The sequence below is a fragment of the Rattus norvegicus genome, chromosome 1 (genome assembly GCF_036323735.1).
Source record: "Rattus norvegicus strain BN/NHsdMcwi chromosome 1, GRCr8, whole genome shotgun sequence".
Taxonomy (NCBI): Eukaryota; Metazoa; Chordata; class Mammalia; order Rodentia; family Muridae; genus Rattus; species Rattus norvegicus.
Genome location: NC_086019.1, coordinates 14,594,017 through 14,621,730, shown reverse-complemented (window position 1 = coordinate 14,621,730; position 27,714 = coordinate 14,594,017). Strand labels below are relative to the sequence as shown.

At 43.5% G+C, this 27,714-nt stretch overlaps 2 protein-coding genes across 30 annotated transcripts in view; one reads left to right on the top strand and one right to left on the bottom strand.

Moving 5' to 3' along the window:
* Nucleotides 1-27,005, top strand: part of Ect2l (epithelial cell transforming 2 like) — an 82,596-nt gene extending 55,591 nt beyond the window's left edge. For 5 of the 12 annotated variants that reach the window (XM_063276203.1, XM_063276201.1, XM_063276207.1 and 2 more), the window contains 10 exons: nt 5,193-5,279; nt 7,149-7,363; nt 8,316-8,463; nt 9,682-9,755; nt 9,852-10,008; nt 10,851-10,916; nt 12,706-12,794; nt 21,345-21,517; nt 22,727-22,847; nt 24,187-27,005. In XM_063276203.1, the coding sequence (XP_063132273.1) occupies nt 5,193-5,279; nt 7,149-7,363; nt 8,316-8,463; nt 9,682-9,755; nt 9,852-10,008; nt 10,851-10,916; nt 12,706-12,794; nt 21,345-21,517; nt 22,727-22,847; nt 24,187-24,202 (1,146 nt within the window). In that variant the 3' untranslated portion in view covers nt 24,203-27,005. Of the gene's footprint in view, nt 1-1,399; nt 3,265-5,192; nt 5,280-7,148; nt 7,364-8,315; nt 8,464-9,681; nt 9,756-9,851; nt 10,009-10,850; nt 10,917-12,705; nt 12,795-13,167 lie in introns of those variants that run through there. The other 7 variants (XM_063276225.1, XR_010058839.1, XR_010058838.1 and 4 more) reach the window with 7 other exon arrangements.
* Nucleotides 26,327-27,714, bottom strand: part of Reps1 (RALBP1 associated Eps domain containing 1) — a 77,816-nt gene continuing 76,428 nt past the window's right edge. For all 18 annotated transcript variants that reach the window (NM_001415798.1, NM_001394899.2, NM_001394900.2 and 15 more), the window contains one exon: nt 26,327-26,593. In NM_001415798.1, the coding sequence (NP_001402727.1) occupies nt 26,525-26,593 (69 nt within the window). In that variant the 3' untranslated portion in view covers nt 26,327-26,524. The remainder of the gene's footprint in view (nt 26,594-27,714) is intronic.

Below are 27,714 nucleotides of genomic sequence, written 5' to 3'. Positions count from 1 at the left end.
TTTGGAAGAGCAGTCAGTGCTCCTAACCACTGAGCCACCTCTCCGGCCCCCTTCCTCCTCTTCCTCTTCCTCCTCCTCACCATGCTCTATTCAGAATTCCCACACTCTTGCTTACATGAAGTCATCAGAATTCATTGTCATTTGCAAAACTGATTTATTACATGGAAAATACCATTTAAGAACTATTCATGCTCAGTTAAAGATATTTGAGAGCTTAGGACACTGTCGCTCAACACAAAGTCACCATCTTGACTGACGGTAGGTACAGACGTGTGAGTCACCTGGTGCCCTGTTAACATAACATTCCAAAATGCATTAGTGCATCACCAGAGCACGATAAAGGGCAGGTCACAGGAGACCTGTTGGACATTTCCCTTTGTTGAGTAGCCTTCTAGTCTGCCTTGAAAGGAGTTATTGCCACACACTGGGGTTTAGTTTTAAAACTATAGATATTTGTTTAGAAGAGCTAAAAAAAAATCCACATTTATAGGGATGGAAATAACAGCATTTTCCAGATGGAATCCCAAGGGCTTTTCTGTCAGATCCAGGTCTCTTCTCTCTCTGTGTCTGTCTTTCTCTCTCTCTCTGTATATGTGTGTCTGGTATCATCTATCCATCCATCCATCCATCCATCCATCCATCCATCCATCCATCCGTCCGTCCGTTTGTCTGCCTGCCTGCCTATCTATCTATCTATCTATCTATCTATCTATCTATCTATCTATCTATCTATCTATCTATCATCTATCTATCTATCATCTATCTATCTATCATCTATCTATCTATCTATCTATCTATCTATCTATCTATCATCCACCCATCTTAATTATTATGTCCCCACATTTCATGGTCATGTTTCCCGTGTTTGGTTGCGTCGTGTGGTATCATTCAGAGGTCCTCAGGAACCCACCTGGTGAAAGTTGGTTACTAGTGTTAGCCCTTTGAAAGTTGTAGCTCCTTCTGGTCCATGCCATGTAAATACTTACCTCCTGCTCCAGTGGACATCTGAGGAGATGCTCCTCCCTGCCTTTCCCGCCATAATGGACCGAGATGGCCCCAAACCAGGAGCCACAATATATTCCTTCTTCATTAACTTGCTTCTGTCAGGTGTTTTGTCACGGTGACAGGAAAGTAGCCGACAGTCATCCTCTGCCTACCCTGTCCCTCCTCTTGCTGTCCTATCAGATCTCACTGCAGGCTGCTGCATGCCTTCGGTGCTTTGCCGTGTTTTATTTAGATTAGCTTCCTGCAATCATGGTGATGAGTAGCAGTAAGGATCAAAGTCTCTTTTCACCGCCGTTCCTGGGCTGTGACACAGGCAGCTCTGAGCTTTCTGAGAAAAGCATCGGCTGGGTGGAGTGTGGCTAGAGAATAAGTTATCTGCCTGTTTCGATTCTAGCAAAAATCTTCTACCATGTGATCCCAAACCAGCCACGTAAGCTTGTCATGTAAGAGAGATCACCACGGCGAACCCAGCCAACCAAGTAAGCGTTTTCTGCAAGGGGTGATGCTCTGTTACCGTTCTATAATCACCTTTAAACACGCACACACACACCACACACACACATACACATACACACTCACACCACACACACACATGCACACACGCACACACACACACATGCACACACACCACACACACACGCACACACGCACACACACATGCACACACACCACACACACATGCACACACGCACACACACACATGCACACACACCACACAGACACACGCATCACACACATCACACACCACACACACACACACCACACACACACACGCACTCACACACACACACCACACACACATGCACACACACCACATGCACACACACCACAGACGCACACACACACACCACACACGCGCACACACACACACATACACACACACCACACAGACACACGCACCACACACATCACACACCACACACACATGCACACACACACCACACACACACACACCACACACCACACACACCACACACACACACACACACACACACACCACACACACACATGCACACGCTTGAGAGTACTGGTGCCTGCAGAGATCAGAGGCATCAGAACCCTGGGCTCTCCTCTTGCAGAGGACTGGGGTTTAGTCACCAGCACCCACACAGTGGCTCACAGCTACCTGAAAGTCCAGTCCAGGGGATCTGACTCGGATGCCCTCTTCTGACCTCTGCAGGCATGCATGGTGTACATACTTCCAGGCAAAGCTCATACGCATAAAATGAAAATAAACAAGCCTTTAAAAGAAGAATGGGAGAGGAAAGGGGGAGAAGGAAGAAGAAGAAGAGGAGGAGGAGAAGAGGAGGAGGAGGAGAAGAGGAGGGGGAAGAAGAGGAGGAGAAGGAGGAGGAAGAGAAGGAGGAAGAGGAGAGGAGGAGGAGAAGGAGGAGGAAGAGGAGGAGGAGAAGAGGAGAAGGAGAAGGAGGAGGAGGAGCAGCAGCAGGAGCGGCAGCAGGTGGGGTGGGGTAACGCTCCTGTGTGTACCCACAGGGTGGAATCCGATGTTAGCTCGGATGTGCACAGTACGTTGATGCACCAGTTCTTTTATTGCTGAGAAACGCCTGAAACAATGGCAGGGGAAAGGTGGATTCTGGATCACAGTCTCTAGGGCTTTGGCTCGCAGTGATGTAGCACCATTGCTTTGGGACCAGGAAGGGCATCATGGTGGGAAAGTGATGTAGAAGAAACAGCTCACCTCTGGATCATCCAGGAAGTAAAAGAAAGTGGGAAGGAGAGCAAGCCAAGGACTCCAGATCCCTCCAAGGGTGTGCCCCCTCGACCCCGTGTTCTCCCACTAGGCCCTACCTCTTAACGGTGAGTAAGCTTTCACCTGTGGTCTTTGAGGGATATTTGAGATTCAAGTAATAACAGATGGTTTCCCACATTATAGCAGCTGCCTCATCTGAGAGGTCGCAGTGTAATTCTGCAGTGGTTCAGTTGGCCTAATTTTGAGACAGTGTGAGTTTGATTCTCATTTTACATCTGCAGCTGCTTTCTGCTGCCGAGCCACTGGTGTCTCCACTGACTTGACAATGAGATGGTTTCCCGACTATAAATAACAAGTGCTATAATTTTGTTTTTAAAATGAAGAGTGTTCATTCACAGGGCAAGTCTGAATTTCAAATTCAAAGACACCCTCCCCCCTAAGTCAAAAGCATAAAAATATACCAGGCTGGCATAAGACAGTCATACCTGGAGAGAGAGAGAGAGAGAGAGAGACAGAGAGAGAGAGAGACAGAGAGAGACAGAGACAGAGACAGAGACAGACAGAGACAGAGAGACAGAGATAGGGGGGGAGGGAGAGAGAGACAGAGGGGGGAGGGAGAGAGACAGAGAGACAGAGACAGAGAGAGACAGAGAGACAGAGTCCAGCAAGATTAGCAGAGAATGAGTCGCTAAGGGTAGGGAAGCTATTGACCTGGAGGAAGGTTCGGGGTAGGGGAGCAGGTGAGAAGGGCTAGGGTGACTGCTTAGACCTCGAAATGTGTAACAGATACTCGTGATGCAGAGGGAGCCTGGGGCCAGCATGTGCTTTGTTTGCTGATGGGCCTCACGGATAGTCATGTGTCCCTTCTGCCAGTGGTAATGGCAATGACTCTTCTTGGTAGCTAGGAACCAGATTTACAAGTTCCTCGCGAGGAGTGCTGGCTTTTGTCTAGCTGCCGGAAACCCTCCTGTAGCCCAGGCTGAGCCCATTTCTGTGTATATGGACTGACTGCCTTTTGCAGTTAGGGGACCGGAGTCTCCTTTGGGCCTGACAGATGTCACATGGAAGGACACAGCCACAGAACACATTCCTTTTCCTCTGGTGAGGTGGAAGGAGTCTGGTTGCAGACTGATGTTTATGGCCAGGCCTGTATTCATAGCGCTTAGGCGGAGGTGCTGTGAGGATCAGGAGTTCAAGGTCAGTCTTAGCAATTTTAAGGAGAATCTAGGATGCTGGGAACGCTTGTCTCAAGGAAACAAACCAAAACAAGCAAATTCTCAAACAAGGCGACATTTGTCATCCAGCCCCTTCCGAGAACAGCAGGGGATCTCCACCGAGAGCGTTAATCCTAACCGCTGTTTCATTCTCGCTGTAGAAACACGGGGCTATTGTTCTGTTGGTGGAGAGAGCCCGCTGGGGCTGCCCAGACAACCAAGGCACTTTTTTTCTTTTCTTTTCTTTTTTTTTTTTTTTAATTTTGGTGTCCTAATTTTTAGGCAGGCTACAAGATATAGTATGGAAAGAAAGGGCCATATTTAAATGTGAACACTGACAAATCTCGGAAGCGTTTGTGCATGAGTTGAAAAGGGGGGGGGGTGAATTTTCTGAAGCGTTAGCCTCTCTTCTTCCTAGCATCTTAAATGTGAGATAAGCTACTTACACGGGCAGCTGTGAAACAAAAAGGCAGAGTCTAGGCCAAGTTCACTTCCTGAGTGAGCCCTGGAGGGCAAGCTCTCTAACCCCACCCCACCTTTCAGGCAAGGAGAAGCTAGAGGAAGCTAAAGACGGTTCATGCTTTTAGTTTTTAGTTTTGTGTGTACACATGTGTATGCACACGAGTGTGTGTGCGTGTGCAAGTGTGGAGACCAGAATGCTAGGCATCTTCTTCTGTCGTGCTCGATCTTTTTTGGAGGGGGGCGGGCAGGATCTCACTGAACTTAGAACTTGCTATTTTGGATAGATTGGCTCAACAGCAAAACCCTAGAGGTCCTTCTTTGTCTGCCTTCTAGGGCTGGCATGGCAGGTTTTAGGCACTTTTACCCACCGAACCATCTTCCAAGCCCCTAAGGTGGTGGTCCTCAACCTTTCTAATGCTGCAACTCTTTAATATGGTTCCTCGTGCTGTGGTGACCCCCAGCCATAAAATCATTCCGTTGCTACCTCATAACTGTAATTTTGCTATTTTTATGAATCCTAATGTAAAAAAATCAAGATACAAGATAAGTGATATTACCCCCTGTTGAGGGTTATGACCCACAGGTTGGGAACCCCTGCTCTAAGGCACATTATTAAAAACATAAATCTTAGTTTAAGAGAGGTGCCCCAATTGTTAGGTGCTTAATTCACCAGGCCGAGGGACCTTTTGATAGAATATGAAGGCACGTAGTTTCCCAGTGCTCTTATGGGCAGAGTATGAATGGGTTTTCAGGGACTACACGACCCACCTCCAGGTAACCAAGTCCCATTGAATCTTCAGGAAAGAAGCAGTATAGAAGACAATTCTCAGGACACGAAGTCAAGTCCAAGACAAAGCAACCTGAACATGGAGGCTCTGACTACGCTGGTAAGCCACCTATTACCAACCAGGGTCCGCCCAGTGTTGTTGCTGACGTGGAAGGGTCATTACTTACCCTGGTTAGTTCTTTGTTTTCTTTAGAATCATCCCTTAAAGGAAGGAGCAACCCACCAACTGTGTGAATGCACTGAAGGAAAATCCAGTTGGTAGATTTTTTTTTTTTCCTGGTAACTATGATGTGGACTCAAAAGAAGTTGATTTAAATGATGAAGGCAGGGAGAAAAAAAAAAAAACGATGTGGACGTGACCCCATGATTTTCCCCAACAGGTCAGCATTTAAAGAAATGTCACGTGCACATGAAGGTTTGCAGGTTTTTAAAAATGTCTTCTCTCATGGGTTAAGACTGACCACAGTTTCCCTTCCCTCCTCTCTGTCTAGTCCCTCCCCTCCCACTCATGAACTAAGTGGCTTATCTAAGGGTAGACTCTCGGAGAAAGAAGAATGTGTTAGTTCTGCAGCCTGGAGCTCAGACATAGAGATCTTTACTGCTCCATCACACCTAGGCTGGGTCCAGGGCTCACCTTGGCCTTAGGACATGGTTCCTCACTGTCCAAACAAATGATCTCTAGGAAGCAGCATGGAAGACTGTCACAAGCTGGTGGTAGCAACTGTCACAGCCTTTTGGGTGCTAGCACCACTTTTTAAAGATGATTTTTGGCCAGAGAAGGACTTGAATCTAGAGGCATCCTACACAAGCGACTGTCTGTTGGGTTATGTCTCCAGCTGTGGGTCTTTTGGGACAGGGTTTTGGTATGTGGTCCAGGCTACCTTTTAATTTATAATCCTTTTGCTTCATTCAGCCTCCCAAATGCTGGGATTACATATGTACTCATGTCCTGCTTATAATAATAATAATAATAATAATAATAATAATAATAATAACAATAACAATAATACTCTTCCTCCTCTTCTTCTTCCTCCTCCTTCTTCTTTTCTTCCTCTTCTCCTCTTCCTCCTCCTCCTCCTCTTCTTCTCCTTCTAATTGCTTTTATTATTTTACAGTCTGGTTACTGTCCTCCTCCCGTCCGCCCTCCCACAGTTCCTCATCCCATTCCTCCTCCCCTCTATCTTTAAGAGGATGTTCCTCCCCACCCCCACACCAAGCCTCCCTACTCACTGGGGCCTCAAGTCTCTTGAGGGTTAGGTGCATCTTCTCCCACTAAGGACAGACCCGGCAGTCCTCCGCTATATATGTGTTGGGAGCCTTGGATCAGTCAGTGTAAGCCACCTGGTTGGTGGCTTGGTGTCTGAGTGATCCCAGGGGTCAGGGTTAGTTGAGAGTGCTGGTCTTCCCAAAGGGTCATCGTCCTCCTTAGTTTGTCCTATCTATGCAGAAGAAAATGCTGTTTGGTTAACAGAGTGAGCATAAAATTACTTCTGGGATAAAGGTGGGAGCTGATGAATGGCCCCGTGACTCCCAAGGAAAAGAGGCTTTACAGAGTTAGTCTCCTTGCCCTCTCTGATGTCAGCATCTTTGGCTTGTGGGAAGAGGGAAGTAATACACTTGTGCACATGCAGTGGGTAGTCCATATACAGTTTCTTATGCTATCCCAGTGGACGAAGGAGGAATAGAACAGAAGACACACTCTCTCTCTTTCTCTCTCTCTCTCTCTCTCTCTCTCTCTCTCTCTCTCTCTCTTTCTGTGTGTGTGTGTGTGTGTGTGTGTGTGACACTACCAGCTGTCTGTCACAGCTCAGTTAACTTCAGGGTAGCTTCATCTAGACCTATATTATTACCATCTTCCCTTAAGACAATCCCTCCTATGGGTCTTGTCTCTTCCACCTCCTTAGATATCTTGCCCATTGCAGAGGTCCTCAGTCATTAAATTTATCATGGATTCCTGATGTTTCTGCAGGAGAGAAGGCTCCAGATGGACTCAGTAGAGAAACGAACCCGAGTTGTGAAGGAGCTCGTGCAGAGCGAGAGACGGTACGTGCAGACGCTGGGAATCGTGAGGGACGTGTACGCCAGGCCCCTGAGGGCAGCTCTCTCCTCCAACAGAGCCATTCTCAGTGCTGCCAATATCCACATCATTTTTTCTGACACTCTGCACATCTTAAATCTCAACAGGTAAGCCCTAAAGATGGATTCTTTAAAGAGCAGTACCCCTCTAAATGAGGGGAAGAACACACTTTGTTTCAAAAGTCCTACCGGGAAGAACACACTTTGTTTCAAAAGTCCTACCGTCCCAGCAGTTCTCTACTTTCTTGGGGATCCCATTACCTGGAAGAGTAGAGAGGCTCCTTTGCATGCCCCTTAACAGCCACAGCCAGCATATGGCTTCCAGTGCCACCCCAGCCCCAATATGTGAAAGAAAAAGAATCCAATGCCTAAGCATTGTACTTAATAAACTGCTCACACGAAAGTCTGTGGGAGAGTCAGTAATGTCTAATTGAATGGGCCAGGAACAAAAGGATTCAATGGTTACTGTGCTTTTCCATTGTGAGTTTCCTATATCTGTTGAGAGATTGAGAAAAACAATGGTATCTACCTATCGTAGGGTGAAGTGAGCCAAGGGGTGGTTGTAGTCAATTTCCACAGATCTGAAGAGATTGTTTGCTACCTCTCTGAGCCCTGCTCTTACCAGTGATAAGGCTGATGAAACACCTTTCAGTTTTCATGACCTGGAGTAGCTAAGACAGTCACCTTGGAGTTTTCTGTATACTGGCTGTATGGACGTTCAGGTTCTTGTCCTTGAAGCTTTTGAAGCGGCCATTCTCCTCAGAGGACTGTGAGAATGTCTGTGGCCCTGGCTCTCTGAGGGTGGGACCATCAGAAGTGGTTCTATTGAGGGAAGCTGGATTCTGACCCAAGGAGTTAAGATGGATGGGATCCTGGACAGCCAACCTCTCCCCTCACTGCCCAGCTCCCACATCCTGTCAAACCTACACTGCTCTGTGGTAAAAGCACGTAACCGGCCAAAATAAAGTCCTACCACAAAAGAAAAGCCTACACGAATGAATTTGCGGCTTAAGTTTGGGAGACTCCCACAGGCTCTGATTTTAATCTTCTCATATTGTAGAGAGTTTCTAGATAACCTAAGGGACAGACTACAGGAATGGAGCCCAGCCCACTGTGTGGGAGAAATATTCATAAAGTTTGGAAGCCAGTTGAACGTATATACCAATTTCTTCAACAATTACCCAGTTGTCCTGAAAACCATTGAGAAGGTAAGTGGTTGTGCTGTTGTCACCTAATCCTGTACAACCCAAAGGACTGAGGTAAATGCAAAAGACCACTTCTCAGCTGCTGCTTCTCAGGCTCCCTACCCCCTGTACTTTGAACTTCTTGAGAACAGGGAGCTTGACATAGGGGCTAATACAGGGGTGAAAACACAGTGGTTCTCAGGAGCTGATAGTTGAGCTGCCGTTATCCACTGCCAAATTTTCATCCATCCCAGCCAGGTGACATGACAGTATCACATCATATCACAGTGACAGGGCACTGAAAAAGTGAGCTGGAGCGAGATTGTGAGCTCAGAATTCTCTGCTGCTAAAATGCCGGGACACACAAGCTCAGCTCCATGGACAACTTGACTATGGACTCTTGACCTTGAGGACAAGAATTAGATAGGGCAAAGTGTGCTATCAGAAACAAATGGGCGGTAAACGTTTTATAGCTGTGGGGTAAATACTGATGACCGCTTCATTAGCACAGTGGGTGCCTACAGCTATTCAATGATTTAGCTGTGGCTGCTGTTGTTATTGTAATCAATACCAAGAAATCTTCTTCAACCCTTTAATTGTTCACAGGTGTAAATAGCCTGGCTTCTTGGTGCTTGAGACCGGCAAGTCTTCGACTCAGACATTAGCAACATTGACCTCTTTTAGACATGTGCATACTGAGTCGTAGGATATAATTTCACGATGACTGAGTACGTTTGAAATGAATATTAAGTAGAGTGGACTACTTTTGTAATATTACTCTGGAAACCATGAAGGATAGAAGCATTAAACGTGGATATCAGTGATAATCAAACTCTTACAGAAATGACACAGGATTTATTGTGTGGCAGGCACTTTATGGGCGGGATTCTGTCCAGCACTCTGGGCTGGGTCTTCTACCCATTTTAAAGACGAGAAAGTTAGGTAGCCTGACAAGGTCATCCACTCAATTTATTCTAGTTCTAGTCCAACCCCACCTTAATTATAAATCTCTTACTATTCCCCTCTATTGATTAAGTCAATGGATATGGTTAGATTTGTGGCATAATTAAAATACTAGAGTTAATATATTAGAACACATGAATAGTATTGATACTTAGATTAGACAGAGATGTTGCCCTCTTGCTTTGACTGTTCTGTAGGTCACTCCTTGTTACTGGTGGAACATAAGGCTTTATAACTGTGTCACAGAGCAAAGTTTGATAATGTCATTCTCACCTTTAGTGCAGAGAAATGGCTCCTGCGTTTAGAGCGTTCTTGAAGAGGCACGATAGAACCATTGTTACCAAAATGCTGAGGTGAGTTTCCGGGAAGATCACAGCTGGGAACTCAAGGACCAGCCCTCCATGGCCTACAGGTAGCCATGAGGGAACCCTTCTCTATTTCCTATACAGTCTGCCAGAGCTGCTGCTGTACCCATCCCGGAGATTTGAAGAATATATTCACCTTCTCTATGCTCTGAGGCTCCATACTCCTGCAGGACATGTGGACCGTGGAAACCTGACCACTGCAATTGAACAAATCAAAAAATATAAAGACTACATAGATCAGGTGGGTTGCTGATACATACATATACACATACACACACATGCACACATACACATACACATACATATATACAGACCCTTCAACATCAGTGCTTTAGTGAGGGTCTCACTGGAGTCCCCGAGATGCCCTCTTTCCTGTGTACTCTTTACTTCAGTCTTTTATCCTTTTAAAGATAAATCTATATTCCTGTTTCACAAGTTTAAACACGAAGGGCATCTATTCCAAGCCAAATAATATAAACAATGTTTACAGTCACAGTACCCCCCACTCCCAGTTTTAGACTGGTTTTTCTGTGTCCCAGATTAACTTAAACTTGATATATAGCCAAGGGCCACCGTGAGTTTCTGATTCTCCTGTCACCCTCATTTCTGGAGTGCTGGGATTACATTCCTGGGTAATGTGGCGCTTGGATACAAACCCAGGGTTTTTGGGCACAGTAGGCAAGCACTCTGTCAACCGAGTTATATCCCCAGTACAACCTTCTCTAGTATGAAAGTGTAAAATTTGGATTTGTATATATAACCAAAAGGAAAAAAAAAGGTAAAATCTTTTGCTTCCAAGTTCGTCCCCACCCCACCTCCCCTTTTAAAGATGTCAAGGTGCCTTCCTGAGTCAGTAAGTACAGCACTCATTATTCCCTGTATACTACGCAGGCACTGGGCTGAATGTTAATAGCACATCATACCCTGAAAATGCTTTGTTTCTAGACTGCCTTGTTATTTGCCCTTACGAAAACACTGGTCTAGAAAACGGATAGTGTTAGTAAAGTGCCACGTACGTCCTTCACCAGGTGCCACAAAATATTAATAAAGATACCACGTTCTTTGCCTAATCTTGTTTTCTAGATAAAGGAAAACTTCAAAATGAGAGAGCAGCTGTCCGACATACAGACACTCATCTGGGGCTGCCCGGTACGTGCACCAGTCTTCTTGCTACATCTCACCATCGTGAGTTCAACCCTGTCGCTGGCCAAAAGAGACATACAGATTCTGAGGCAGCTAAACTTTGTGGGACGCCCATTACTGCCAAGAACTGTAGGCTTTCTTATAACCTATCCCTGCTGTCTGCGTTATTAGAACATGTACTAGGCTATGACTCCCTTTGAGTTGAGCACCCAGTTACATGTCTACCTGATCTCAGTCTGATGGATAAAGCCCTTGGTGCAGGACTTAGCACACTGAAAATGTCCACAATGCTTGGCAACCCTCTATTAACCCTCCACCACCTCTGTACACTTACCTGTTCACCTTTATCTTTCTGACTCCCCTATTTCCTAAGACTCTTACCGTACATATCTACCCACATGCTTTAATAATGTAGCCTCTTGCTACCTGTTCTTTGAAAATATGCTGAGTTTCTATGAAATGGCCGGTTTTCCTATTTCACTGGTTAAGTCCTATTAACCTTGAAAAAGTAGGAGTCTGTGGAGATGTCTCAGGGGGTAACAGTTCTTGCCCAAAAGCATGAGAACTTGAGTTAAGTCTCTAGGACTCGCATAAAAAGCCAGGCATGGCCATAGGCAGACACCTATAACTCCAGTGCTGTGAGGGGTTTGAAGAACCTACTATCTAAGGTAGCTGTTAGGACTAGCTGGCTGCCAGCCCCGCTCCAGGCCTGGAAGATCTCGTCAGAAGGGGATAAAGCAGCGTGGTGGTTCTTTGGCCTTTGTGCTTTACATGCACGCACGCACGCGCATGCACACTAATTTTAAAACGAAGTCAATCATGATCTCTTTAAGTTTTCTTGGTCTCCAGCTAGGAGCTGCTTCTTCCCTCGGTGTTCCGTAGTCCCATGGACAGACAGCCCTGTCATGTGACCCCGCACCCATCTAGTCACAGACTGCGAGACCCACTGTGTGTGAGCTTCTGCTTGCTTTCTGGTGTCTGATATTCAGCAGAAGCTTCGTACAGATGGTGAATGAGAGTGTCAATTGATTGGAGACACTTTTATTTGGTCCAGTGGGGAATTTTGTCATAATTTCTACCTTCACGTCTTGGTAAGGAAAGAGAAGGGTGGGTGGTTGGACTGGAAAAGCGTGGTTCTTAGAACTCATCTCTGCACCTCTGCATCTCTGCATCATCTCTGTGTCTCTGCATCGTCTCTGTATCGTCTCTGCATCGTCTCTGTGTCTCTGCATCGTCTCTTCATCATCTCTGCATACTCAGAAGCCATTCCCTGGCCAAAGCAATGCAGGACCTTCTTCCTAACCTTGCTAATTCTTTTGCTTCTTTTTCTCTCCTTTTAATCAATTTATTTATTTTATGTGCATGTATGTCCGTGTGAGGGTGTTGGATCCCCTGGATCTGGCATTGCAGACAGCTATGAGCCGCCATGTGACTACTGGGATTTGAACTCAGGACCTTTGGAAGAGCAGCCAGTTCTCTTAACCACTGAGCTGTCTCTCCAGCCCACTTCTTTTTCTTTTCGTGACAGCTCCTTTGACTGTTTTCCTAACTTTGTTTTTGATGCTAGGAAAATATGTACAAACAAAATATTTCAATAGCTCTAAAAAACTGGACAGCCTCAAAAATTGCTTTCTTATTGTCAATTTGGTTTGCTCAAGGAAGCTTGTATTATAAACTAAGAAAAGGTTGACCTTTCCTCAACTGTACTAAGTTTCCACCAACATCTGTATGCTCTGGGATGAAGAATAGTTCTGTACTAGTAGCATTCCAAATAATCTATATTTTTATTTTATAGACTTTATCAGAAGCAAACAGATACCTGATTCGGATCCAAGATGTGGTTCAGCTTCAGTGCTGTGAGGAGAAAACGGAATTCTACTTAAGGTGAGCAGCTGTCACCCACACCAAAGCTGTGAGCACCTTGAAGGCAGTCAATGTACTGTCTTGCTCATTGCTCACTGTTGAGATTTAGCACCATGTTTGACCTTGTGTGCAGTCAAGAGAACCATTGTACTGATCATACTTACAAGAATAAGTCTCTAGGTCAGTGGGTTTCAACCCATAGGCGTCAGATAACAGATATTTACATTATATTCATAACAGTAGCAGCATTAGTGTTGAAGTAGCCATGAAATCCTGTTATGGTTGGTGGTCACCACACCATGAGGAACTGTACTAAAGGGTCACAGCATTAGGGAAATTGAGGACTATTACTCTAGATGATGGATGGCATTTCACCATCTTGCTTGCATTCCAGATGACTCCTTGGTGGAATAAGAGAAAACAGTGTGTACCTAGACCGTAAACGTCATAGTAGACTTTCTCAAGGCTGATCAGTTTCCTAATGAGATCAGATCCAAGTATTGTGGGAACTCACACCGAATTTCTGCCCAAAACAAGAGGATCACTTTATTACCCTTAAGTAACTGTTCAAGTTAGCACTGAAAATGACCTTGCCATATCTATTTTGCATGCTCAGAGATGTGTAAGAACAGATAGAAAGATGCCAAGGCCCATAAATTTGTCTTCCTGTTGCTTTTTTTAAGAACAAGAACAGACAAGTTTCTCTATAATGGTTCAAGGAGCAAACAGTTAGAATTGGTGGGTCAGACGAGGTCTGTGGCAATGACCTTCCTTTCCTGTTGTAGCAATGCTACTCCACTCATAAACACTACTAATATAGAAATGCACAGCTGTGGCTAAGTGCCAATAAAGCTTTATTTACAAAACAAATGGCGTGACAGTTTTCTGATTTCTGCTTTAGAAAATGATCAATGTTTTTCAGTATTGAGGGCAAAGACAAATTATCCAACAAATAGCAACGAAATGGAAAGGAAACTCTTTTATTTCAATATTTTCAGCAGACATCTAAAGGCTCCAGGGTAGTGGGGTAGATGGGTTACCCCTTTCATCTCCATGCCCACTTTGGTAGCTCTTAAATGACCATCAAAGGCCATGAGAAGACGAGTTTGATCCCCAGAACTGACAGTGTAAGGAGAAACCCTCCGCTGAGTTTTCCTCTGACCTCCGTATGCTATTGGCACCCCCCTCCCTCCCCTCCCTTCAAAGAAGCAAATCAGTGAAACAGAAAGTCAAGTCCAGGCTGCAGAGTGTCTCTTGCCTCACTGACTCAGCACTTTGATTTTTTTTTTTTTTTTTTTGTTGCATTGGTTTTAGTCGGTAGCAATGGGTAGGTTCTTCTGTGACAGAAAGAAGCTGGCTTCTAACCCTGCAATTCTAAACCCTCAGGCACCGTAGGAGACAGGTTAGCTGATCCAGGCTAGGATTATTCAAATCTTTATACATTGCCTCTTATCCTTATTTCTTCACGTAACTACTGGCAGTGGGTTCCCTTCATTTTGGCTGGAGAAATTGTCCAAAGAAAATTTGACTGGCTATGGAATTTTAAGTTGCTTAGTTTTTGTTTCTTTCAATATTTTCGTTCCATTTACTTCTTTCCTTCTTTCTTTCTTTCTTTTTTTTTTTTTTTTTTTTTTTGCTTGGTTGGTTTTGAAGAGAAGACAGCGCAGTTTTTATCCTTGTTCCTCTAGATTTTTGTTGTTCTTTGGAGTCAAGTTTGACTTTGAGTTTCTAAAAGAGTACATTGTGCCTAAATGTGGACTAACTCTGTTTTTTGAGCTTTCTGGACCTGCAGTTTTCTGTAGTTTTGAAAAATTATTCAACCATTAAAAAATGTATTATACAGTGTGTCTCTGTAGGGTATATGCTGGTGAGTTGAGAATTTGTAGGAATCATAGGCCTTGTTGAGCCATGATGTGAGTATTGGGAATTGAACTCAGGTCCTCTGAAGAACAGCCAATAACCACTGAGTCATCCCTCTAGCCTCTTAGAAAGTTTACTCTGAGTATTTTTCCCATTCTTTTCTCTCTTCCTTATCTGGTATTTCTGTGACATGTATGTTTTGTTTGTTTTTTTTTCAATTGCCCTTATGGTTTAGATATTTTCTTTTCTCTCCATCCTCAGTCTGTTCCTGTTTCTCAGTTGTCTTGGTTAGGATTCTGTTGCTGTAACAAAACACTATGACCAAAAGGCAAGTTGGGGAGGAAAGGGTTTATTTGGCTTACACTTCACTGCACTGTTCATCATTGGAGAATTCAGGACAGAAACGGAAACAGGGCAGGTACCTGGAGACAGGACCTGATGTGGAGACCATGGAGGGCGCTACTCACTGGCTGGCTACCCATGGCTTGCTCAGCCTGCTTTCTTTCAGAGACCAGGACTAAGCCCAGGGATGGCCCCAACCACAATGGGCTGGGTCCTTCCCCACTGACCACTAATTGAGAAAATGCCTTACAGCTAGATCTCATGGAGGTGTTTCTTCAACTGAGGCTCCTTCCTCTTGATTCTAGCTTGTGTCAAGTTGACACACAAAACCAGCCAGTCTATCAGTTTAAGATTTTTTTCACTCACACATCTTCAAACTCACCACAATTGCTAACTGTTATGCTTCTCCGTAAGCCCACCAATGTGATTCTTTGTTACAATTTTATTTTATTTTTACCATTTCTTTTGTAAGAGTTTCTGTTACAAAGTTTTCTTCTGTTTGTCCTTCTTTTTTCCCCTATTAGATTTCCTAATATATTCATCACAGTTAAATTTCTAATTTAAATATTCCAAAATTTCTGTCATATCCAAGTTTGCAATTTCTCTTCATTCTCTGCCTTTTGCCTCTCAGCAAGCCTCAAAACTTAATGAGAGCTCAAAAAACAAACAAACAAAACCAAAGCAGAGCAAACCAAAAAACAACAACCACGAAAACAGTAATAATACGGCCTTTTTGGCGTGAGGTTTCATGCCCCTTTTCTTTTTTTTTTTTTATTTCTCTTATTTTATTATATATTAGATTATTTATTATATATATATGTTTTTTTTATTCAGCACACGTGACAGCAGAAAATGTCAGATTAAATGCCATGTTATTGCACCAACCACTTTGGAGTGCCTAAAACTGAAGGTCTGAAAATACCAAATGTCCTCTTGTACATGGCACCAACAAAGCTCCTTTTCATTGCCTATGGATACAGAAAAGAAACAAACCCTTGAGAAAACAGTGTAGAATTTTTAACAAATAGAAACTTACTCCTACCCTAAGACCCAGCACATCACTGAGTAGTGTCCAGCCAAACAAGTTATTGAGCTACACACACACATACACACACATACACACACACACACACACACACACACACACACACACAGACACACACACAGTCTATAATAATGCATTTGATGTTTTACAAAAAAAAAAAAAGCAATCCAGGGTCTTCCATGCGGTAAATGTTAAATAAAATGGTTAATTTTATTTTTAGAGTGAGATATATTACATAAATTATAGAAAGCAAGCTTTGTAACTATTAAAACAAATGGGAAAAACATTCAATTAACATTGATAAGGATTAGAATCTGAAATAATATAGTAAGTGATTATAAAATATGATGCTATGGAAGAGGAAGGGCTACCAGAAGCAATTTGATGGCAAAAGGCAAGCACAAGTACAAAATCAAGAGAAGTCAGTGCAATATAGCACTAATAGAATCCAGCTTTCATGCTACAATAAGTGTTGGCTATTCCAACAGTCCTAAAGAATAACACTGTATCCCAGTGGATCAAGGACCTCCACATCAAACCAGAACACTCAATCTAATAGAAAAAAAAATGGGCAAGAGTTTCAAACACAAGGGCACTGGGGAAAATTCTTGAACAAAACACTAATGGCTTATGCTCCAAGATCAAGAATGGAAAAATGGGACCTCATAAAACCGCAAAGCCTCTGTAAGACAAAGGACACTGTCATTAGGACAAAATGGCAACCAACAGACTGGGAAAAGGTCCTTTCCAATCCTACATCTGATAGAGGGCTAATATCCAAACTATGCAAAAACCTCAATAAGTTAGACTCCGGAGAGCCAAATAATCCTATTAAAATGGGGTACAGAGCTAAACAAAACATTATCAGCTGAAGTACCTAAAGAAGTGCTCAACATCTTTAGTCATAAGGGAAATGCAAATCAGAAAAACCCTGAGATTTCACCTCACACCAGTGAGAATGTCATGCCCCTTTTCTTAGGTGATGCTTACTCTTCCCTCTACTGAAAGGCTAACATTCTCGATGTCCTCGTGTGTCACCATGTGCAGCCTTAGACTCCCAAACAAACCAGCACACAAATAAAGCAAGCAAACAAACAACAAGAAGCCAGCAGGGAGGTGGTAGCACAGGTCTTTAATTTCAGCACTCAGGAGCAAGGGCAGGCATTCCAAGCTCTTGACACGTCAATCGGAAGCTGGAATTCTCACTTGCTAGAACTCAGACTTAATTTAGTATTTGGATAAGAGATGAGAATACATGAGGGTTTGAGGATAAAACTAAATTATTATTACTATTTTTCTGAGATAGGGTATCTTAGTAGTGTTTTGCTGCTGTGGACACCTCGACCAAGGCAACACTTATAAAGGACAACATTTAAATGAGTCTGGCTTATTGGTTCAAAGGTTCAGTTCATCATCAAGGTGGGAGCACGGCAGACATAGGGCTAGAGGAGCCGAGAGTTCCACCTCCTGTTCCAAAGGCAAAATGGAAGACTGACTTCCAGGCAGCTAGGATGAAGGTATTGAAGCCCATGACACACCTACTCCAACAGGGCCACACCTCCTAATAGTGCCACTCCCTGGGTCAAGCATATTCAAACCACCACACAGAGTCTCACTGTGTAGTTCTGCCTGTTCTGGAACTCACTATGTAAGATCTTCTCTGGTAAATAAATAAATAATAAATAAATACCCCAAAAAAAAAAAGTAGCACAAAAATTCTGTGAGCACAGACTCACAGGGATCGACTTGCCTATGCTCCCTGAGTGCTGAGATTAAAGGCATATTCCAAAAGACATCATACCATGTTTATCCTGCAACCCTGTCGTTTTAAAGTAAATTAAACCCAAGAAATGTCATTCTCATTTCTATCGAACATTTTCACTTACAGCCTATCTGCCCTGTTTGTATTTATGCAGTGCTATAAGACCTTATGGTTTACTTGATAAATTCAACTACAACCACTTGGTGAGCGGGGAGGGAAGTGGGAGAGTTGTCTGAGGCCAGGCTGTAGTATACATGCCATCAGGAAGGCTAGCCTGGGCTATAAAGCCAGACCTTATCTCAAACACAGAAAACGAATCATAAAAGAAACGAGCTCCTTGTCATGGGACTAGCAGGTTGTCTGGAATACATGAGGCTTCAGAGAGCAGCGGCAACATGGTAGCAGTGACTAAGTAAGTGTTATGCCAAGGGTGAGGAAAGGTTTGTGTTCGCAAAGAAACAGTATTCTCTGGGGCAGAGAGGAAATCACAGTCGCTTTAAGAATGAGGAAATCAGGCAGCCTTTGCTTTACTGTGAACGCAGAATACAATTTTGGGCATGTTTGGTACAATGTTGGGTTTAGTTTTGAGATTGGGTCTCACTGTGTAGCCCTAGTTAGACTGGAACTCAAGCCTACCTGCCGTGGTCTCCCACGAGCTGGGATTAAAGGCATGAACCACCATCGCGAGCTACAGGGTGTTTTTGTTATATACCTTGGAACTTTTGCATTCCTATTTTCTCAGAAGTACCAATTTTTGCACTACTTTTTTTGGTATTTATTTAATTTACCAGAGAAGATCTTATATGCTAGGGTGAAGCCAAGTCTGCCTTGAACTCCTGATTTTCCTGCCTCTACCTCTAAATGCTGAAGTTACAGGTGTGGGTCACACACCTGGCCAAGTTTGTTAATTTTTTTATTGGTTATTTTATTTATTTATGTATCAAATGTTATCCCCCAGCTCCCCCCCCATCTCATGCCCCCTCTCATTTCTATGAGAGTGCTCCCCCACCGACCTACCCACTCCGCCTCACCACCCTTGCATTTCCCTATGCTGGGGCATTGAGCTTCCACAGGACCAAGGGTCTTCCCTCCTACTGATGCCAGACAAGGCCATCCTCTGCTACATATGCAGCCGGAGCCATGGTCTCTCCGTGTGTACTCTTTGGTTGGTGGTTTAGTCCCTGGGAGCTCTGTTTGGTTGATATTGTTGTTCTTCCTATGGAGTTGCAAACCCCTTCAGTTCCTTCTGTCCTCCTAATTGCTCCATTGGGGACTCAGTTCTCAGTTCAATGGTTGGATTTGAGCATCCACCTCTGTACTTGGCAGGCTCTGGCAAAACCTCTCAGGGGACACCCATATCTGGCTCCTGTCAGCAAGCACTTCTTGGCATCAGCAATAGTGTCTGGGTTTGGTGTGTGCAGATGGGATGGATTCCTAGCTGGGGCAGTCTCTGGACGGCACCCACCCATTTCAGACATATTAACCCAGAGTTGCTCCTGTCCAAAGGAAACACAGGGACAAGGAGTGGAGCAGAGACCAAAGTTTGTTCACTTTTAAGCTTCATTTTTCTTTGTGATCTTGCTAACAGTTCCCAAGTAGAGCTCTGCAGTACTGGCAAACACAAGCTGACCTTGATCAATAGAAGATGCTACTCAAGTCCCAGACCTCAAGGAGGGCTCTACCGCCCACTGAAAAGGATACTTGCCTCTTGGCCTTCCCCCAGTAGTCATACTGTCATTTAACAGGGGAACTAAGCATGGGGGGAAGGGATCTACTAAGCATTCTCAGGGGTACTAGAATCTGGTTAGGAAGTGACTCTTACTCTAGGACTGTAAGAGCCCTTGCGATCGAGCTCCCAGTGCCTGTGCAGATTGGACTTGGGTCTGGTCACAGGAGAGCCGACTGCCTGTAGTTGCCTGTTTATTCCAGAGCGTGGGTCCAGGATTCCTGAGTTTCATGTGCTCATAGGACATGCTTCCCTGTCTGCTGGGCTAGCTAGTGCAGCAAGCGACAGTGACAGTGTCCTGCTGACCCAGTTATGAATGTACAATGTGGCACCTCTGCCCTGTGTGACTTACTACTTGTAGACATGCCAAGACCTACCACCTAATACTGGGGAAAATAAAGCCCTCTCCTTAGAGGTGGTTCTCAGGGGCGTATAGACCTTTCCACCCTCACTACTGGGACATTCTTTAGGGGAAAGCCGAACGTTCACTACTGAAGCAAGCGAGTTTCAATGGCACTGCTTCATGGTATCCTATAAGCTTACTTCCTGTTATAAAAGTTATTAGTTTTTATACTTTAGAATGTAAAAATTTTAAATATTTTCTAAACTTAAATATAGAAAAATTAATTGTCCTTTATCAGTTATGTGGCAAGACCTTTCCCATTCTCTGGGATACATGGTAGAATTATTTTTACCCACAGAAAGCTGTCTTTTCTTACAACCAGTTGATCATTTAATCTTTCTGGCTTCCTTTTTCCTTCCTTCCCAGTCTTGCCTTATCATTCTCAAAGTAACTCATCAGTTTCTAAAGCTTGCTTTTCTTTCTTTCCTCCCTTCCTTCCTTCCTTTCTTTCTTTCTTTCTTTCTTTCTTTCTTTCTTTCTTTCTTTCTTTCTTTCTCTCTCTCTCTCTCTCTCTCTGTCTGCCTGTCTGTCTGTCTGTCTGTTTCTCACAAGTATACTTTCATAAGTACACATGAAGCAACCTACTTGCACCAGCATAGATCATAGCCAGAGACAGGGGAATGTTTACACACAGAGCGGACTTCAGTGGCTGAGGATCACCATGGTTCTGTTTACCTGTGCACACAAAGCGCCAACATTTGGTGTCCTAAGCGCACACATTTTGCTCTTCACCTAGAGCTGACCATTTTTTAGCAACTTCAACGAAACAAAGAACTAATAACTTTTTGTGTGGATAAAACTGCCAAGCTACCTCCCTCCCTTTCAATTTCTCTCAAACGGAGTTAGAGATTCATCTCCGACTAGTAAATACTTCCTTCCCCAGGTTTGTACTTAAGGATGCCTGCAGCCATCCCAGTCCTCTCGTATTTCCCAACTTCCAGTCCCTAGGTGAAACAAAGCAGTGTGCTGTTCTCTGGTCAGGTTTAATTATAAAAATATAGCTGTGAAAAATGCATCTAATAAAGGAGGGAACATTCAATGTTCAAAAGAAGTTGCAGAGCTCAGAGGCATCGGGTCCCTTAGGACTGGAGTTACAATGGGTGTTAACCACCATTTGGGTGCTTGGAGTTGAACTCTGGTCGTCTGCTACAGCAACCCGGGGTCTTAACCCGAGCCATCTTTCCAGCCCTCAATGTTCATGTTTTGTGCATTACTAAATACTTGTCTAATGGATGATATCAAATAACTGTATCAGGTACCTTGATGGTCTATATGGTCTGAGAGATGCAAGATCACTTTACCAAGGATTCCATGAACTACATAAAAGGTCCAGAGTGGAATGAGGTCTTAGTCATGGGCATTTCATTTAAAGACGGTGAACTGTCCGACAAGGTGCATGTCCATGAACATAGTTCCCCTCTCCACTCTAACAGACTCTATGAACAGACCCAAGACCTCAGCCTCTTCCTCTTCAGTGATGTACTCCTTGTCACCAGTCGGAGTACATCTCATACGCCATTTGAAAAGACTTGTAAAACAACCTACCGGTTCAGTGCCTCGGTAGCCCTTCCCAGGGTACTCATAGAAGACATCCCGGACTCCAGATGTACGTATCTTCTTCCATGAGAGAGCGGTCTTATGCCGAACTCCTCAACTACGAAAATATCTGCGGAAGGAAGGAAAGGGCCTGAACAATTAGTAAATAATTATCAGTACTAGGATTTCATTAACTTGCCTCTGAAGAAGCGAGGTTGGCACTACCAGACACAACAGAAAAGGAGCCTTTAGTCAGAGGTGGGCAAGGGTCACATCATCCTGAGGGGTTCTGTCAGACGTGCACTTGTCTGAAGATGCTACACGCTTAAGGTGCTGTTTTGGGTGTCCGCCCACCCACCCACCCACCATCACTAGCAGTACTGGAGACTGAATCTATAGCTTCATACACACTGGCTACAGTGTCGGGCCTCTGATGTATCATTTTCCTATTCCACCGGGACTAGGTAGTTATTCCAGACTTGATCGTCCTTCTGTTAAATGGCATTTGGTTAGTTCCTCTATAAAAGAGCCAGCCTTTGAGAAGTGTTTGACCTCAGTAGAGTTCTGCCATAAAGAACTCGGCTCATACCTATGGTGCTTATTTTTAACATCCACCCTGTAACCTCTCTATTTCTTAAGCTGAACTAGACCAATGTCTCTCCCCTGCATTTGTTAGGACAGGTGACTGGGAGGTAACATTTCTCATCGCAATGCTTCTCCCTGTGTGTAGACCTCAGCTCAAAGCAAGAACAAGACCTTACTGATTTTTGACTCGTGAGTCTCACTCCTAGGATGGTGTGCAACTCATCTTCAACTACTGGGCATGGCTAGTATAGGAAACGCGCTGCTTTCCTTGTTCCTCTCCTGCGTTTACAAGGGCATTCAGCCAAGAGCACAGTTGGCTGGGTCATTAGTACCCCAGGGCTAGCGCTCAGCCTCTCTACAGCCACCAATACGATTTTTTTTAATTCCAGTTCTTTCTACGGTGACTGAAATAAGGAACTAACAGGCTTCGCACTATCTATCATTTGGCCTTTAAAATAATCGACAAATAACTATAAAGATTTCTTTTTGTTTAGAAAACAAGCTTCTAGTCTATATTTGCACTCATTTTGAATCCTTGATTGAAGGCTTTTAAAAAATTTTAGGATTAGCTAGTTAAGTTTGAATCTAAAAAACTTTTGATTGTCTGTGAAAATTAAACATCAGGGTGGCCCCAGTGGACTACTGGTTCACTTTTAATAGAAAAAAAGGTAATGTATCTCAAATGTTTTCACAGATATCAAGAATGCATTTGTTCTTCGGGGTTTAAAACGTGACTGGATCTGTGCTACTGAGTCGCCGGATGATAAGTTCCTCTGGCTGTCAGTACTCCAACATGCAATCAGAAGCAGTATGAAGTAAGACTAGACTCAAAAAGGACAAGAGGGTCCCGGAAAGTCAGATATGTTTTCTGCTCCAGAACATCTAGTGACAAGCACATAGGTATCAGTCATGGATGACGAGGGCATGAAGAGTTAGGACGACGGCCTGTAAGGTGTCCTCCAATTTTCATAATGTATGATTTAGTCGATGCATAAAATCAATATATAAAAACAATGAGTCTAAACTTTTGAACCACATATTCTGGTAACTACCGCTCATGGGCATTATTTAAGACAATTTGACGTAACAAGAAAAAAACCCTATGTGTAGGTTTTTAACAAATGGGAAATAGCCAGAATAAAGTGTTTTTTTCATGAGCATTCTAGAAAAATAGTTGAATTTGCAATTCACTAATCAGCATTTTCAGGAAACAGTTACTGATTTTAAGGATATGTCTGTAGAATATAAATGGCGGCTTTCTCAAGCCCTTGTCAGGTAGATCCTTAATGTGCATGCACTCCTTTCAAAGCATTAGAGTTCACCATGTCAGAATATTAAAATGTTTTCTGGATTTTGTTTTCTACAATTCTTAAGTACTTTTTGCTTTAAGACAAAATTCTTAGGTCTTCCAAAATAACCTTTAAAAATTTCCTTTAACACCACTAAATTAAAAAGTCAGTGATGGAAGAATCGAACTTTTTAACATCGGAAATTAATGAATGGGAATTAACTCACGGGGTTCAGAGCACTGGGTGTTCTTAACCAGGGGCCCAGAGTCAATTCCAAAAGCCCACACGATAGGTCACAACCTGTGACTGCAGCTCCAGGAGACCCAGTGCTCTCCTCCCGAGTGTAGTGCACAGCACAGGCAAGACACCCATACACATACACGTGAAAATGAGTGATCTGTAAAAATGAATGGCAATGACTGCACTGCAGGTCCGGGGCCCTGAGGGCTGTCACAGTTCCACACAAGCTTCCAGAGGGAGCTCCGATGTCACCACAGTGAGTGGCGTGGCACAATAATCCTGAGAATGAATGCAGCAGTGTACCCAGGCAGTGAACAACAGCTTCCTAATTGGACTTAATACCATCTCAAACACACACGCGTGCGCGCGCGCGCACACACACACACACACACACACACACACACACATACACACACCCACCCACCCACTCACTCTCACACAGAGCATGCCTGGTCCTGGAAACCCAGCCAACTCCAGAGCTGAAATCTTGGACCTTGGAGAAGAATCTACAATTTCCCCTTTACTAAAGCAGCACAATCCCTAACTGTCATCTAAATATTTGTCCTTATGCTCACAGATAAGTGCGGTCCTTACTTCTCAACAAGGAACCCTTTCTTTGCAACAGATGGACTCAGTGCTGAAAGACACAACTAATCAAAAAGTGGAGCCCAGTCCCAATGGATTCATCTACAAGACGACCCTAAACCTAAAGCTAAGGGAACATTTTGGGGGCTGGGGTCGTAATAGCCAAAGGATCCGGGCATTTTCTGAGAGAATGTTTCTCTTAGTAAGTCTCACCAACATGACTACCCATACATGAGCTGAATGGGGCACTACTATACAACTGCCAGTCAATTCTACACAGAGAACTACAGACAACCGGGGGGTGCCGAGAGTGGAGAAGTCAAATCCAGTGCCGAATGCTCGGCCCTGAAATCATGCACAGGAGTAACACCTACAGAGTGAGCAGGCTGTATTTATGTGTTTAGGAATTGTACTGCACATACATATCTGTACATGTATATAACAAGAATTAATGAAAAAGAGACCATGAATTTGAAAGAGAGCAAGGAGGGGTAGATGGAAGGGTTTGGAAGAAAGAAAGAGAAGAGGGAAATGATGTAATTATATCATAATCTCAAAAACTAAAAGAAGTACCTGGCCTTTAATCCCAGCACCCCAGAGGCAGAGCCAGGAAGACTTCTGAGTTTGATGCAGCCTGGTTTATATAGAAGTCCAGGACAGCAATGAATACAGAGACCCTGTCTCAAAAATAATCAAGTAAATAAAAGAGAAAATCTAGCAAAAAATGTGCCAGTAAAGAAATTTAGCTAAATAAATGTTTTGCATAGTTAAGTGTATTAATGTAAGTTATAATGTATTAATTAGGATTAGGTTATTGGTCCCCTTTTTATTTCATAATGTGTTATGGTTAGTAAATTCATTGGTACAGTGCAGGACTGTGAACTCAGAACACTTAATTACATTTGAATACTGAAGATATTTCTAATTCTTAAAAGTTTAAGTCCTGGCTAAAATATATAGAAATTAAATATCGTTTTTTTAATTAATGTAAAAACTATACTTCTGATTTTGTTCCAATGGATCTGTAAAAGTTTAATATTTCTAAAATAACCATTAAGAGAATCATCTGCTTGTTAGTTAGCAATGAATGCAAATTAATAAACATTACCTAAACGTATCTACCATATGCTATGAAGCAAATCTGAAGACAGTGCAGTATCCTGACAGGAGGACGCACCCGAGAGGAGTGCGACACCTACATGGGAGAGAGTAGATGGCGACACAGTTAATGAATGGCAGCAGAGAAATCTCAAGTGACCGGTGTTCATGTGACCCGAGACCCTCAGAAATTTAAAACCCTTTACTTGTAATCGCTATCTGTGACGCATCAGCATTTGCTTGCACCAGTGTACATACAGCTCCAGGGACAGTCCTGGGTGTCATTCCTCAGGCATCTTCTACGTGATTTTCTTTAAAATAAAGACTGAGTGGATCTTTCGATGGCCAGAGAACCAGAGGGACCTGCCCGTCTGGACTCCCAGTGCGGGGATTACAAGCACACTAACAGGCCTGGCTTTTAAAACCACAAACAAACAAACAAACAAACAAACAAACAGGGCCTGTGAATTAAACTCAGATCTTACGTGCAGGGCAAGTATTCGCCAACGGAAGCCCCCAAGCCCAGGAAAACAGCGCCTCAGTCACACAAAGGCAGTGATGTCTGCAAGTGGCTCCTTCTACTCCGTATGTAGTGGTTTCATCCTGTTCCTTCGCCTTGAGAGAGCAGTGAAGGAAGACCTATCTTCATAAGTCATAAGCTTTTACCGTTCCTGCTGAATTCTCACGTAAACACACAGAAGAATCCTGTCATTGGTGAAATTGGTCAGAAAAGCATAGCCCCCGACCCTGAGTTGTTGTGAGAACAGTTTTTAGAACCTCGTGGTTCCGGAGAATGGCGACTGAGGCTCTGAGGAAGAAAGGAAAGGAACTTCTGAGAAAATACATCAGGCTCCCAAAGCAAACACTGAGTAGGGAGCTCATCCTAAAACACTCTATAGACTAGATGCTGCACAGAGAGGGACGCTGGCAGTTTGATATCATTTTCGTTTGTGTCTGAGGAGAAGCCCATTCTGTAAATCCAGTCACAGCATGGTTTGGTCACAACTACGAGGGCCAGTATTACTGCCATCTGATGTTATGGCCTAAGAAGGCTCAGGCAGGCCAACAAACACAACGTAGTCTCCAGAGAAAGTCCTCCTGACCCTTTTATTGAAATTAAAAAATAAAAGATACTTAAATACAATGGTGAACATATAGGGTAAAACAAATCATAAAATTTAATGTTCGATTAAGCAGTGAGCTGAATGTTTGGGTTTCCAAAGAGGCTTTGAACCCAGGACTGCTTCAGAATGGGCGAGTTCACAGTTAACGGCCATCACTTAGAGGTGAGAGAACGGTCGGAGCTGTTCCAGTTGAACTTCCAGGGAAATTCTCTCCTCAAGGACATCCTGAAAAAGATGCAAAGTCCAAGTTACAATTCGAGTAGACAGAAGTCCGATGCTAGCCCTAGCCCTGCTTCACGACGACAACTGTATCTGTCAGGGAAAGAAACAGTGATTTGTATTTAAAATACATATTTCACTTTAGAACCGCAATTTGAATATTCGTAATAGGAAAGCATGATCCTACTAATTCAAAGTCATTTCTGATGACAGAACTAGGTAATAAAATGCTTTTAGTTGTTAATCGTTAGAAAAGCTAGTAATTGTAGTAGATGGGTATTAGTGAACAAATTTTGAATAAAGCTTTAATTAAATGTACACGAATTTTCTAACATGAATTCTATCCTCTGGTGATGGTTGGATCTTCATTGTGAATTTCAGTTCTATTAAATAAAAAAATGATATATTTTGCATTCAAGATAATTTATAATGATAATAATAATAATGATGATGATAAACAGCAGTACTAGCAGCAGCAGAGAGAGACTGACTGTATACTTGTGTGTATGTATATGTGTATGTGTGCATGCTCTCACATATATGTAGAGGGTGGAGAACAGCTTTCAGAAGTCCGTTCTCTTCACCCACCATGGGGTTGTGGGCAGAGACACAGGAGATCATGCTTGCAAGGCAAGGCCTTTCACTGGCTCACCCACCTCCCTGACACTACTTTGACTTAAGGTTTGTCTTGTTTTTTTCACACACAGGGTGATTTAAATGTTTTCACTCCTTGTCTTAATTCTACTGGCTTAATTTCCTATTACTGCATCCAAGTTAATCAGAGAATGAACTAGTAACTGCCTAAGTGCCTACATACTACACGGAGCACAGAGCCACGTATGCTTACATACTGTGGGTTCTCAGTGCACTTTTCTTCTCCAAGTTTCTTCAAGGAAGTGAACAATGTTGTAGGAATAGTGATGTATACATTCATACATATATACATACATACATAAGCAGGATAAGACACTGCACACAACTAGAATTGTGTTGAGAAATTCCTTTCAGTATTAAAAGATTCAAAGGCTAACACAAGATTTTTAGCTACATACTTTTCCTCCGCTTTGAGGAAGTTTTGCAGAGTGGCAGGAGCTGTTGGATCAGCTCCAAGTTCCCTGGAGCTGAGA